Below are 15,083 nucleotides of genomic sequence, written 5' to 3' on the forward strand. Positions count from 1 at the left end.
CACACACACACATATATGTGTGTTTGGTGTGTGTAAAATGTAGACTGCAGACAAGAAAATATACATAGATCAGGAACATATTTTATCTACATAAATAGGTTAAACAAAGCAAAAATGACTCCGGTTATTCAGCAAAGCTTTGTGACTTGAATCATGGTCTGAGACATTTTCTGTGGTACACAGAATCTGACAGAACCTTAAAAAGATAGTTCACCCAAAAATTACAGTTCTGTCATCATTTATTCACCCTCATATCCAAACCTGCATGTTAAACAGAATGTTCAAGCTACAAAAAAAAAAAAGCGCTGATACCCTAAAGTGATTCATATAAAGCATGCCCTATAAGTATTCTGAAACCATGCCATTGTCATGGACTGCATTTTTGAATTTTTACATCAAAAACTGTTAGAATTTAGATATATAAGGCCATTTTCTACTCTGATTTCAGCTATGTGATTGGAACGCTCTGTTTAAAAGGCATGTTTCCCTTAAAACTTCAATGGAAATGCCCACTGCTGTGATTGGGTAATAACGTGAAATAACAAATAACAGTATCAGGTTCCATTTGTTCACTACATTAAAGTGAACTAACGATGAAAAAAATACTTCTAAAACATTTCTTAATCTTTATGTTAATTAATATTAAAGGGGTCATGAATTGAGTAAGCAACTTTTCCTTGAGCTTTTGATATATAAGTGGTCATCATACTATAAGAATATCCTCTAAGTTTCAGAACTGAAAACTTCCTTGTTAGTCCAGTAAAAACTTTTAGAGTACCTCAGGGATGACATGTTTTTGTAGGCCAACCCGGAAGTTAGTGGCGCACGGGTTCCCTCGATCGAAAGCCTATGCATTTTTCCCATAGACTTTTGGAAAATCGCAAAACATAAGCTCTGTGTTTAATCAAGGGTTATGACACTTACACATTTTGTCTATCAAGATAATCTTTACAAGTTAACACAACATTTATACATTTAAGCCTAAATAAAGTCGTCAGATATAAAAAGCTAACAGTAGGCTATAAACGGACCACCACCAAGTTTCCTCAAACTTTATTTAAAAACATGCTCGCTGATTATGATCTGTGCTGTGTATGAGTACTTATCCATTTTTTCATGAGAAATGCTGTCCAAATGTCCTGTTTGTCATGATGACGTCTAAAGTCCCCGCCAAAGGAAGTAGTCCCTTTTAGCAACTTGCTAGCAACACAATAAAGGTTTAAAAAATCACAAGCGGGTTATAACTGGTGTGTTTTATGTCATAGATCAAAACGTGAAAATATTTAGAGGCTTTTTTAACCACAGACCTTATTTCAGGCGATTTAGCAAAAACCAATTCAAAAACCCATAGACTTTAGGGCGATGGAACCGGAAGTCCTAAAATGCTAACTCACTTCCGGGTTTTGCCTATAAAAACACGTCATTCCTGAGGTACTCTATTGACACCAGGCCCAGCGAACGACTGATCCTGGAATGTGCCTATATGACGTCATAGATAGTTGAAACACCGCCTCCGCAGAAGAAATCAATGCCTACTTCATCATTGCAACGTTAGCCCCGCCCACTGGCGTGTTAGTGAGATGACGAGGAGAGGAGAGCGATACAGGACAAAAATAACATTACCTTTAAAAGGATTCTAATGCTGGGAATATGGTCATTTATTTTTAACAATGTGAATGTCTCAGTTGAGATTTACTTATTTGTTATCACAATTTCACTGTAGATTCTTTGGTAAATCAATCGCATTCTGGCGCAGGCTTTGCAAACTGACTTTTATGATATGGACTCGAATGCAACAACATGCAAGTAACTGTGTTAATTCTAATGCCTGATATGCAATGATTCATGTACAGTCAGATGTTCTTTGTCTATGTGTCAGTAAATCAAACCAGTGACTAAACGGTCAACTTCACGTTGTTCTCTTAGTAGGATGAAAATAGTCTGTTATTTAAACGGTAATTAAATTATATAAAGAAAACGATCAAAAAAGCTTCCTTTGCAATCGCTGGAGCTGTCAATGAAACAGCGCGAATTTATCAGAATTCTGGACACGCGCCAAAACTCCCATTTTATTCAGCGAATCTCTTAGTTATATCACGTTTGCACTGTTAGTTGCGATGAAAGCATGCGTTAGTGTGCAGAAATTGATTTGCAATGACGAGATCACTGCTTTCATACGCTCAACAACATGTCTGTGATCGGCTACAATCTTCATCACTGCAGCCTTTCATGCCACTATCTAAATATAATGCCATAGATCTAAATGTAATGCAACACTTATCACGATTAGTTAACCTTGAGAGCTGTAATAGTAAAAGCGTGCTAAAAGTTTTCAAGAGCGTAATACTTAGCTATTTCAAATGGAAAGATGTTAGCCAATCACAGCAGTGGGCGTTTACACTTAAGTCTCACAGCAGACACGCCCCTTAAAACAAAGTGTTCAAATCAGAGTGCTAAAATCAGGGTAGGAAAAATGCCTTTTATTTCTATATTATGACCATTTTGGATGTAAAAAGCATTTTAACATTATAAGTGCACCCCAGGAAACATTATAAAACAATAAAACAATGCAGTTCATGACCCCTTTAGAAGTTGTACAATATTATTTATTGGACCTGAGTTACCATGAACTAACAATGAACAGTTGTACTTTTTATTAACTAACGTTAATAGATTAAGATTAATGAATAGTCTAACAAATGTATTGCTCATTGTTTGTTAATTCTTTAACTAATGTTAACTATTGAAACCTTACCATAAAGTGTCACTAAAATAAGTATTACACGTGGAACTCTTTTGAAAACTTTTACTACATTTTTAGCAGCTGCTGTTAGGGCTGCACAATTTGGGGGGGAAATATAATTGCGATTTTTCTGATGAAATGCATTTGCAATTGAAAATATGATTTAAAAAATTCCAGGCTTGCTGTGCTTTTTTGCACAATTTGGCCAGAATGTTGTGATTATATACAGTGCACAGCATAAATGAGTACACCCCCTCTGAAACTTCTGAAAGTCAGCAATTACTCAATTACTTAGAAGACATGTTAGGGTTCTTTAGAGATATAATGTTCCAGCAAGTCTGCTTAATCAATTACCAAAGAAGCATGTCAAAATTATTCAGGAAATAAGATTTTCTTATCAAGGTGATAAAATGTTGTGTAGCAAAAATGAGTACACCCTCCTAAAAGTTACTAAATAAAACAAAATAAAAAATTTCTGGTGTAAGTTTAAGGCAATGTTTGATCAACAGGTAAGTATGTTGAACCAAGACTCTTTAAAGAGACTCTTTAAAGAGATGTAATTTCTTGACAATTAAAAGTGCTATATAGCCCACTGAATCATTCTCAGACTTAATGCTGACAACAAAGGAACCACTTGGGAGAGAACTGTCAGGAGACTTATTTTTTTACCACAAAAGAGGACAGTGGTACAAGAAGATTACCAAATCAATGTTTTAAGTGTGAAAATATAGCAAAAGTAACACAGAAATTCAAAAACCATGGACTTGTGACAAGGCCCCTGAAATAATTAGGCCTTCATTTTAAGCTTTCGTTTAGTGATGAGGGATTTTTTTGTTAGACAAAGACCAGGAGAAATACCAAGCGAGTGTCTCAGAGCCAGCAAAAGCTATGAAAAAAGTGACTGTTTATCTCACAGAGTAAGGTGCAGCCTGAAGAAATGACATGCATGGTTGTTGTTCTCACTGGAGCTACCTACTGTAGCCAAAGCACAATAAAGTCAGTTAGCCATTTCCAAAGCCCATATTTACAAAATATAGATTCTGGGAATCAATACTTTGGGCTCATGAGACCAAATCAATCATTTTGGATCTAAGAGCATCCAAAATGTTATGGTGTTGCTAGAGGAGGAGTACAGTGAGAAGTGCCTGGTTCCCACAGTAAAGTTCAGTGGTAGTAAAGCTATTATATAGGGATGTATGAGTGCTTAAGGTGTGAGGGAGTTGTGCTTTATCAATGCTGTCATGAATTCCCACACCACTGTGTAATTTAATACACAAACTTGAAACAAAAGATGTTACCCTTTCCTCATTCCCTGCATTGTTGGGCATTTTTTCAACATGACAATGAGGATATGCATTCTCCAAGGTGAAAAACCTTTTGTGGACATGTAGTGCATTCAATCTTAACACTCTTGAGCACCTGTGGGGGATTCTGTAGAGACGAGTTGAGCAACATTTCCCATTAAAGATCAGGGCATTTAAGGAGGTCATCATCCAGGAGTTAAACAGGACAGATATGACAATTTGTCATGAACTTGTACACTCCGTGCCAAGAAGGGTCAGAGCAGTATATTCAAAATTATGGAGGGCATACTAAGTGCTAGAATATTATACATTTGTTGAATTAAATCTAGTACTCATTTCTCCAATCCTTAATTTAAACAAAATTGGCTAATTTACTTATTTTATGGCTATTAATGATATATATTTCTCAGTTTTTATTATGTATATGTTTAATACATTTTAGTTTTGCCATCTTTCCATGAATTGTATTAGTGATCATAAAGAAAATACATCTTATGTATTTGTTCAGAGGGAGTGTACTCATTTATGCTGTGCACTGTAGATACTATACTATTATTATTACTCTTACTATTATTATTATTATTATTATTATTATCACTGTGAAACACGCAATGCATATATTTATTTAATTAAATCACAGAATTTGCAATTTGATAATCACACTAGTCGTATCTTAATTTTTAGTTTAATTTTGATTAATTGTGCAGCCCTAACTGCCCTGATTATCTAATTGTGAAAAGTGTCAATTACAGCATTATATTTTTATCTACTCCTATTGCACAAAAGGTTGCAGGGCTGAGCATTGTAGACTATCAAAGTCATGCCTGCTGAGCAAATAATCCTGTTTTATTATTTCTCCTGCCTGCATATCAAACACGCCAGAAGGTGGTGATAAAGATGTAGGTGTTGATTTATGTCTATGCAGGCAGTCTCGTGCATTTTGGTGGCATTTTTGCCCTAAGCTCCTGTTAATTTCCGACGCTTCTGGACAATACCAAATGCAAAACTGAACATTCTGTTTAACATGCAGGTTTGGAATGACATATGTTACGTATACCTAAATGATGACAGAATTTTCATTTTTGGCTGAACTTTTTCTTTAACACTTAGTGTCCATGGATGTTCTTGAGCTGTCTACTGGCTGAGCTTTCTTGGGACTTCGAGAATGCTTTCTGTTATTTCTTTGAGAGATACTCTTCCAGGTCGTCATGGGAACACTGGAAACTTCCCTCTTTTTTGATACAAGCTCTGACTGAATCACTCCCCGGATTTGCTCCTTGTCTTCATCGGAGGAAGTGTTACTTTTAGAGCTCATCTCCACCGTAGGCTCAGTGAACACTATCAGCTGATTTTTACGATGAGGAACTTCAACTGTAGGACTCCTATCAGCCCCTTTCTCCTTTGTCAGCACAGTGACAGTCATCTGGGCCACACTGTGGTTCAGAGATGCACTTCGGAGGAGCATATTGGAGCGTGGCTGCACCATCTGGATCCCGCCTATAGGAATTGTGAGGGTGAGATTGGGAATCATCACCTGGGGCTGGGAGTGCAGTGGCAGGTGACTTAACACACACTGGCCTTCCCTCGGCTGCATGTTCCTGGAGAGACGCCCATGTGGCAGAGGCCAAGACTGTGTCATGTTGGTCCTTCTCTGAGGACTGTGTGTTTTCTCCTTGAGGGGAGCCAGAAAGACATTTTTAGTGAAATCACCAAGTGGTCTGTTGGATATTGTAGAGTGACCACTAATTCAGTCATCTTTATTCTAGGCAAAAGGACGTTATTTCTAAACAGTGTGGTTAATCATTTTTCTTGCGGCTACAGTCTTGACAGCTAAAGATAGTAGATGGTAAACAGATGAGTATATATATTCATCATTTCATGGGGTAGTATCTAAGGTTTTGGCTTTAATTGTATGTAAATACCGGTGGCCTGACTTCTATTTGTAATAAAGGTGCGACACTAAAAAAACATACGGTGCGCTTTTAGAATCGGGATATTTGTTTTTGGATGTTTATCTTGGATATATTTGGGTGTCTTGTTTTCAGACGAATTGCTTTTTTGTGCACTAATAAAAAAAAAAATCTTTCTATAAGTGGAGTAAAACAAACTTAGACAAAGAAAGAAGCATCTACATATTTAGCTATCAAGACTAGAAACCCACAATTTACTCACTACTGAAACAAGGATGAATGGTTGTTAAAAGAAAGCATGGCTCATTCTAAGAAAGTATGCATTTTCTGAGAAAACTAAAAATATAAAAATAAAATCTAATTCAAAATTTTAGTAAAAACAATAATAAACTATATGTTAAATATTATAAATGGTTTTATATATATAAATAAATAACACTCACTGAAAAAGAAAAGAAAATGATACTTTGGACCAACTTAAAAATACACAACTTTACATTTTGATTTAATATTAATCAACATATTTTCTGTAGATAAAATGTTACTTAACGTAGGTCTTAATTTTTTATTCATTTATTTATATATATTTATTTATTTGGCATTTTACAACTTTCACCATAAAAGCTAAATTAGCTATGATACGAAAGTAGAATTTTCACTTAAGATAAAACAAAAACATTTTGTTAGGCAATGTGTAATTTAGTTTACTTACTATAAATAAAAACAGCTTTGAAAGACCAGAATGTTTATTTTGATGTCTTTTAAAATATGCATAATTTCTGTTATGTACTAAAAAAATCTGAAAAATGAATAAACAGGAAAATGAATAAAACCCACAATATATTCTTTTCTATGTGGAGTGTTATTTGCCTTTAGACAAACTGAACAAAACAAGTTTAAATGGGAAACCATTATATTCGATCAGACCAATATACATTTTTTTAAAAATAAATGGCACAGTTGTTTTTCTTTTTTAATGCTGGTTTAAACCAGTAAATTTCTCTTTCAGTCTTTTATCGGTATTATGGTTACTTGTTACTATTTACACACTGTAAGAAAGAGCTACATAAAGACACTCACCGGTTTGGTCTTCAGGTGTAATCTGTTGAGTGAGACTTCTGTAGAATCTCTGGGTCTATCAGCTTGGTACTGAACAGTCACACTGGCCCCAACAGTCAATGCAATAGGACAACTGTGAGGCGAAGGTTGTATGGGGGACAGGGCTCTAATGGGGGACACGCGTCTCTCTGGGAACGATGAGACTGGGCAGTTAGAAGGAGACAAAGAGGACAGGCAGGATGATGGAGAGAGACTATGTCTCGGAGAGGGACAGCGTAGAGGGGACATGTCTCGTTGAGGAGACTGCGGTAAAGCAGGGGACATTTGCAGGCCAGGAGACAGGCTGCGGATGGGGGACGAGCATTTTCCTGTGGTGGGTTTGAGGTGTGGAAGGGTTACTATAGACTTTGTGGTCTTTGGAGAGGCAGCTTCTCCATAGTGGCTTGGTTTTCGGGGGCTCATACTGACAGGCGGTTTGGGATTTTGTTCCCAGCCTGGGTTTGAAAGGCATGAGATGTCACAGGAGCCAGAATTATCTCTGGAGAGAGACGTACTCTTAGACGATGAAGAGGAGCATGAAGCTTGCTCGTCACCCTCATCATTATCATCAGCCTCGTCCACATCTGTCTCCTCTGCATCTGAGAACTGGTGCTCTTCCACCAGATCCATCTCAAGAAAATGTTTATCACTGTCACCTACAGCACAAGAGAGTCACTGTATCAGCTTTCATTTGGTACGATTAATTATACAAAAATAATAACATTAAAAAAATTACACAAAAAAATTAAGTAATCATACTTAACTCCATGCCACACTATTCCATGGTATATGCAATTATTTTGAAATAATCAGATTAATCCATGTATCATTTAATTTGCTTTGATCCTTTTTTTTTTAAAGCTGCAGTCCGTAAGTGTTGCCTCTTTGTCGCCATCTCTGTTTGAAACCTGCAATTGGAGTTATTTGCGGAATTATTATCTTTACGTGGGTTGCGTATCGGCACGGCTCTTTAGCACGGATGAATTTTCTTGCTGTCAGTCACCACATCGGTGTGGATACTGTACTTCGAATCACAGATTCTACATCTTGGAAGTATGACCAAAATAAGAATTTTCACCGGAAAATGTCATCTGAACAAATAAGTGTCTGCCACTTTTGTTCTGACCAACTGAATAAATCGCGCTGCCAATGGTGATTAAATCTAATGATCGCTTAGCTCGGATCATGTCAAACCATGCAAATGATTATTATTATACTTTGTTCTCAAATTGTTAATGTTAACAACATCAGCATTGCGTGACTACGTGTATTCAGTGTGTATTAGCGTTACCTGTAGATTTCAATTTCTGTAGCCACTTCGCAGTCCGAAGTCTTTTGCTTTTGACTACGGGTGAATCTCCGGTTGTCTCTGATGATTGTCATTTGGACCTTTCTGGATTACAATCCGCCATCAAAATGTTAAGTTTAATTATTGCAGCTGCTGTGAGAAAAGGCTATAAATTATGCAGCATCCTCCACATGCCATATAGCCTACTGGCTGGGACTCCTTCTTTATGTAAACAGACGTGATGTAATGACGCAAAGATGAACGGCTGCATACTCGAATTTCCCGCGGAAACCCACCAGTACCATTTGAATTAGAAAACATTATTACAAGCTTACCGTAAGGTAAGGAGATAGTTTTGAACACTGACTGGTTATGTACTTGCTCAAAAATTGAATTTGAATAATTTTTAACCAAAAAAAGTTACGGACTGCAGCTTTAAGTCAAATTGACAGTCAAAGTTTGAATGTTTTCAACAAACAGAACTATAAAAAGAAGTTATTGAGTAACTGATATTTCAGACAGAACGTGTCTGAAATTATATAAAGTATACATATGTACACGGCTGCTGAAAATTCTGCTTTGCCACAGAAATAAATTACATTTTAATACATATAAAAATAGAAAACAGTTATTTTATATTGTATGAAATTTACTGTTTTACTGTAATTGTGATAAAATAGGCTAAATGTAGCCTTGTTGAGCAAGACGAATAGACTTCTTTTAAAAACATAATTTTTTTGTTTCTCACCTCCCTCATCTGTCTCAAGCTCACACTGAACTGGTCCTGGAGCAGTTCCCTCTGGACACCTCTTCCCATGAGCCTTTGACTTCATATGTTTGGTTAAATTCCCTGAGGAAAGCAGTATTAGAGCTTCAACATGGGAACGAAAAAGAAAAGAAACTTATTTATATCAAGTGTGTCCTGTGAGAGTACAGGTGTAGACTTAGTTAACCATGTCCAAATAAACAACCTCTGATGTCACCGATCTATGATATAATAACATCTATTGTAAACCTCTATTTTTCTTGTGTTGGACAGGGCGCATATTAATGTTCTTTTCCTTATAGTAAATTCGTTTAAATTTGCTTCTTGCTACTGCCAGTCAGAGGCAGGTGGAATTAGGGAGAGTGACAATTTTATTCTACAGTACATTTTATTTGACCAAACATTTGCATTTGCCTTTAAGCAGGAAATGATGTATATTTTTGACGAATTTTCCTGAAAGACTGTAAATTTGAAATGTGTATATCTGCTAAAAGTTAATTTTGGTTCATTTTAGGTGTACACTAGCATATATAGTAGATGGGCTCAAAGTTATTATAACTATTATATACATGATTATTAAATGTATATTTCATTTTATTAATAATATTAATAAAATATAATATAGACAGACATGAACTTAAAGCCACAAATCTCGATTCATCAGTTGTAGAGCATACCTTTGGTTTTGAAGGCAAAGTTACAGTGCTGGCAGACATAAGGTCGAGCATCCGTGTGTAGTCGTATGTGTTTGCGTAGCATGCTGGGTTTCTTGCAGCGTATTCCACACTCTTCACATACATATCGTCCCCTCCCCCGGCCACGTACATACACGTATTCCTCACTTGACCTGTAGCTGGAAAACACAACATAAAAGCTGAAAGAATATATTGTATGAACCTTCACTGGGCTTTTCCCATGATCAGGAGTCACTGGCAGATAACAAATTGACACTTATAAGATGAACTACTAAAGGGAAAAACTACTGATAACCCAAAAAGGTCTTTCTTTCTTTTTTTCTTTTTTTTTGTGGAACAGATGAAAAATATTGGAAAGAAATACTGCAGAAAGTTGAGAGTGCTCTTTACCATAATGGGGACTGTGGATGTCAAACTCTAAAGGTAACAAAACAAGCACCAGAGAAATATCATTTAAAAAAGTAGTTATGAGCCAAAAAGGAAACTTCATGGCCAAAATTAAAAATTCTAGACACACTGGGATAAAAAACAAAACACACATTTTTAATTTCATACATGTTTAGAATAAAAGCTGTATGGACTAATTTTGACATTTCTTGGAGCTTGACAGTCCTCATATATATATATATATATATATATATATATATATATATAGCACTCTGGAACCCTTCTGAACCCTTGTGAAAAAGTACTTTTTCATATTTATTATTATCTGGCACTTAATGTCTTTGAAATATGATTTAAAGATTGTGCTGATTGTATTGTAATGATGAAGATGCAATTTAATATGTTATATATACAGTTATATATACAATATAACAACTTTAAATATAATGTTGAATAACATGGAACAGTTAAAATTACAATCAAGTACTTTACATGTGCTTTAGTATGTTAGTCAACACAACAAAATAAGTGTACTTCTTTAAAGCACGACAAAAGATTAACCGAATGATTTAAAATGCACTTTAAAGTGAAACATTTAAATTAACATTATTAAAAAGTACACTTTTAAGTGTGTTAAGTACATAAGTGGGTTAAGAAACGTGTTAAGTCATGAAAGTGCTATATATATATATATATATATATATATATATATATATAGTATATTACTTTGCATTTTTTTTGCACTACAATTGCACATTTACTAAGCGCACTTCTTTTTCACAAGAGAATACATCTCATTTGGGTTTGGAGAAACATACGGATGATTAAATAAAGACAGAATTTTCAGTATATGCCTGAATAAACCCTTTAACTTGCTGAAATGCATCTAACGAAAAGGTGAATCATATCGGACTAGCAATATTTTTTCAATGTTTAATAAGTTAAACAAACAGAATGGAACAGAAAAGCAGCACATGTAGGTTGACATTGACACTGCAAGTTCTCAACATCACCTTTAGGTTAATTAAAATACCAGCAAAGCAAAGCCTCTGGGCTGGAATAAGCACATAAAGAGGCCTATACATTGATCTCACAGGTCTGTGTGGGAGATCTGATTTTCAATCTATAGCACCTGCAAGGTATGCTTTTAAAGGTACTCTTAAACAACTTGGTATGCTTGGCACAGACCCTCTTTCAGACACCACGCATGCATATATATCCATACACACCCACTCCGCCTACCCACAGACACACACACACGGGTAGTCTGGCTGGGTATCCACCCTGTTTGTGTCCAGAAAGTCCCAAAACGGGGCCTCCACTTGACCTCAAACAGAGCACCATTTATAATGTCAAGAACTAGGGCCCCCCTCCCTTCTGACCCCCTTCACCACCACCCCCGGCTCAAACATGGGGATCTTGCAATGCCGCTCTGTGCCCAGAGGCTGGGCTTCTGTGCCAATGCAAACAGCTGAGAGGGGGGGAACCCTGGACCCAACCAGCAGCTCATAACCAATAACATGAGTACAAATCAAGAACTGTGTGCCAGCTTTCTTAAAAATAACAGCCATAATAGAGTTCAATTTTGGGGAGAATAGTTTTTTAGATTTAGGCCGTGCAGCTATTTAATTTGTGGATGTGATGCGATACATTTCCAAAGTAACACACTACTGTTCACCACACAGTAAATATGGAATTAATATGATCCAATAACAAATGTCATTCTACCAGAATCCCAAAATTTAAAATTAAAGTGGGTCCAAAAGGCACTAATTGTATAATGTGCCAAAAGGCAATTATACAGTTATACAATTATACAATTAGGATTTCAATTTTCTGAAGAAAATATGTGACCCTGGACCACAAAACCAGTCATAAGTCACACGGGTATATTTGTAGCAATAGCCAATAATACATTTAATGGGTCAAAATTATATATTTTTCTTTTATGCCAAAAATCATTAGTATATTAAGTAAAGATCAAGTTTCCTACCGTAAATATATCAAAAACTTATTTTTGTGAGTAAATATGCATTGCTAAGGACTTCATTTGGACAACTTTAAAGGCGATTTTCTCAATATTTAGATTTTTTTGCACCCTCAGATTCCAGATTTTCAAATAGTTGTATCTCGACCAAATATTTGTCCTATCCTAACAAACCATACATCAATGGAATATAAATGAATATTTATTTAGCTTTCAGATGATGTATAAATCTCAATTTCAAAAAAATTGACTATGACTGGTTTTGTGGTCCAGGGTCACATATGAGTGATGCTTGAGCATGCAAAAATTGCATTTCTGAGCGGTTTTTAACATGTTGTTACATAAGCTATGTTTCCAATCGCCTATTTTTATGAGCATTTTTGGGATATTGCATAAAAAAACTGCTGGATGGAAACGCCAAGATGAGCATAAATTCTAAAAATTCACATAAAAAAATGTATGCGCTCGTTTGAGTCGGATACATTTTTTATCCGATAAGAAAACATGAGCATAAACTAAGATGGAAACACATTTACCGAATAAATTCCTTGATGCTCGGTATAATTACCTCCCAGAACTGTCTTACACAATCCCAAACAGTAGGCATTCATCCCCGAAAGCAAGTGTGTTTATTGCTTTTGATCTGCACGCTCTAAGACGCAAGTCATTTATTATATATTAAAATTATTATATACAGTGGCTTCTCCTACTTTTCTTAGTGATATTTAATGCCAGTTTATCAGGAAGTGACGATTTTGTTGTCTTCGACTCAATGGATGGAAACGCTGCTTTATTCGCAAATGTTTTAAGCGATATTCCAATTTTGAACATACGTTAAATTGACAACTTTGGATGGAAACATAGATTCTGTTGCTAAGGTGCTTTGGTTGGTTCCTAAAACATTGCAAGGAGGTTGCTCAAGGAGTCCAACCCTCAAGTCTTAGGCCCTTTTTACACTTAAGATGCCTTTTCAATGATCCACAAGTGGTCAGTTGAGACGCATTACCGTTTACACTTGGTCTTAACATGCATTTCTAAATCTAGACCTTCCTTCCTATTCCCTTCTACATCACTTTTGTGGGAGCGCAGTGTAAAGCCATTACGCTGCCATTTAAGCAGTGTAAATGAAGCCATTATGCTGCTTGCAAGCAAATGGAAAGGAAGCGAATGGAAAGGATGGAATCGGTGCACTTTCTCAAAACATGTCCTATAACGGTCACATGTTAGGTCAGTGGGCAGTGAGTAGGCGGTTGTTTTGTGGCTGTTCAAACGCATTTAACCACACAAGCATCTACACTCCTAAAGCAATCCGGTCCAATGCGTTTTTCACTACCTCTGGAACGTGGACATGCACTAAACGTTTGAGACCCTGTTTACATCTGTATTTAACTTTCAAATATATGTCTTTTTTGTTGCCAGATGTATCATCTGCCAGATCTAAGAAAATTCATGGTTTTATTTAAAAATTTTATTTTTTAGTCTCATGTATGTCTGTTGCATAGTGTGGGATGAGTTATGCACTGAAGTTTAATAACTAAACCTAAGTATGAGCAATAGTAATAGTGACAACTAATTATTGAGAGGTTAGAAATGGCGTCAATCATGTCACATAAACTCATATGTGAAAATTCATGACATGATATGCATTAAGTGAGGATGAATTGTGCAGAAACCACGTAATTACCCTCACCTGAAATGCTGACTCAATCCATTTTCCAAACTTTCATGCAAAATCACTCCCCTCATACATCAACTAAAACCTCAGAGCTTCCATTTTAAGATGCACAAACCACCTTAACCACCCTTCAGTCTTTTCATTCTGAAGAGACAGAAATTTCTCCTAAACTCTGTTTCAGTGCTCCCCAAAGACCATACTTGAATGGTGAAACCGCACAGCCAAATTATGAGTCAATTTCATGGCTGCTGTGAAGAGTATGCTGTGTGTTAAAAGTGCTATCATTCTTCAGAAGCGCCACAGATGGTTGTTTCTAGGAAGACTTGTGTCTGTAAACTGAAGTCACGACAGACTGAGTTACAGACTACATGACCTTGAAGAATTACATTTTATCCTTGTAGTAGTGTGTCTGACTTCAGTTGTAGTTAACATAGGGCTTGAAGACTGATTCATAGTTTTAATTCATAGCTCAGATTTTTCTAATTACTATATAGACCTCCCTCTTTCATCAAAAATATCCACTCACTCTAATTAACTTCTCTTAGATCCTAATAGATGGCAGAGTTGACAAGTGTTTGTGTGAGGGGGTTAAGAGATACATGCAACTCTAGTTTAAATGGGTACAAAGACATGTTTAATGGTCATAACCAGTCACTAGACATGCGTTCGCCTGTATGCATACGTTAAAGGGTTAGTTCACCCAAAAATGAAAATTCTGTCATTAATGACTCACCCTCATGTCGTTCCACACCTGTAAAACCTTCGTTCATCTTTGGAACACAAATTAAGATATTTTTGATCAAATCCAATGGCTCATTGAGGCCTGCATTGACAGCAAGTTAATTTACACTTTCAATGCCCAGAAAGGTAATAAAAACATATTTAAAACAGTTCATGTGACTACAGTGGTTCAACCTTAATGTTATAAAGCGACGAGAATACTTTTTGTGCGCCAAAAAAACAAAATAACAAATTTATTCAACAATATCTAGTGATGGGTGATTTCAAAACACTGCTTCATGAAGCTTCAAAGGTTTACAAATCTTTTGTTTCGAATCAGTGGTTCGGAACATGTATCAAACTGCCAAAGTCATGTCAACTGTTGAAATTTCGAAACACTTATGACGTAACGAAGCCTTGTTTACTGAAATCACATGACTTTCATGCTCCGAACCACTGATTCAAAACAAAAGATTTGTAAAGCTTCGAAGCTTCATGAAGCAGTGTTTT

The 15,083-nt window shown here is 36.0% G+C and overlaps 1 protein-coding gene across 3 annotated transcripts in view; it reads right to left on the reverse strand.

The window, feature by feature from the left end:
- The window catches only part of hivep3a (HIVEP zinc finger 3a), a 52,305-nt gene continuing 37,222 nt past the window's right edge, over nucleotides 1-15,083 (reverse strand). For all 3 annotated transcript variants that reach the window (XM_051872780.1, XM_051872778.1, XM_051872779.1), the window contains 4 exons: nucleotides 9,787-9,962; nucleotides 9,092-9,193; nucleotides 7,038-7,711; nucleotides 1-5,719 (listed from right to left, as the gene is read on the reverse strand). In XM_051872780.1, coding sequence (XP_051728740.1) covers nucleotides 5,147-5,719; nucleotides 7,038-7,711; nucleotides 9,092-9,193; nucleotides 9,787-9,962 — 1,525 coding nt within the window. In that variant the 3' untranslated portion in view covers nucleotides 1-5,146. The remainder of the gene's footprint in view (nucleotides 5,720-7,037; nucleotides 7,712-9,091; nucleotides 9,194-9,786; nucleotides 9,963-15,083) is intronic.

Source organism: Ctenopharyngodon idella, chromosome 19, assembly GCF_019924925.1.
Source record: "Ctenopharyngodon idella isolate HZGC_01 chromosome 19, HZGC01, whole genome shotgun sequence".
Taxonomy (NCBI): domain Eukaryota; kingdom Metazoa; phylum Chordata; class Actinopteri; order Cypriniformes; family Xenocyprididae; genus Ctenopharyngodon; species Ctenopharyngodon idella.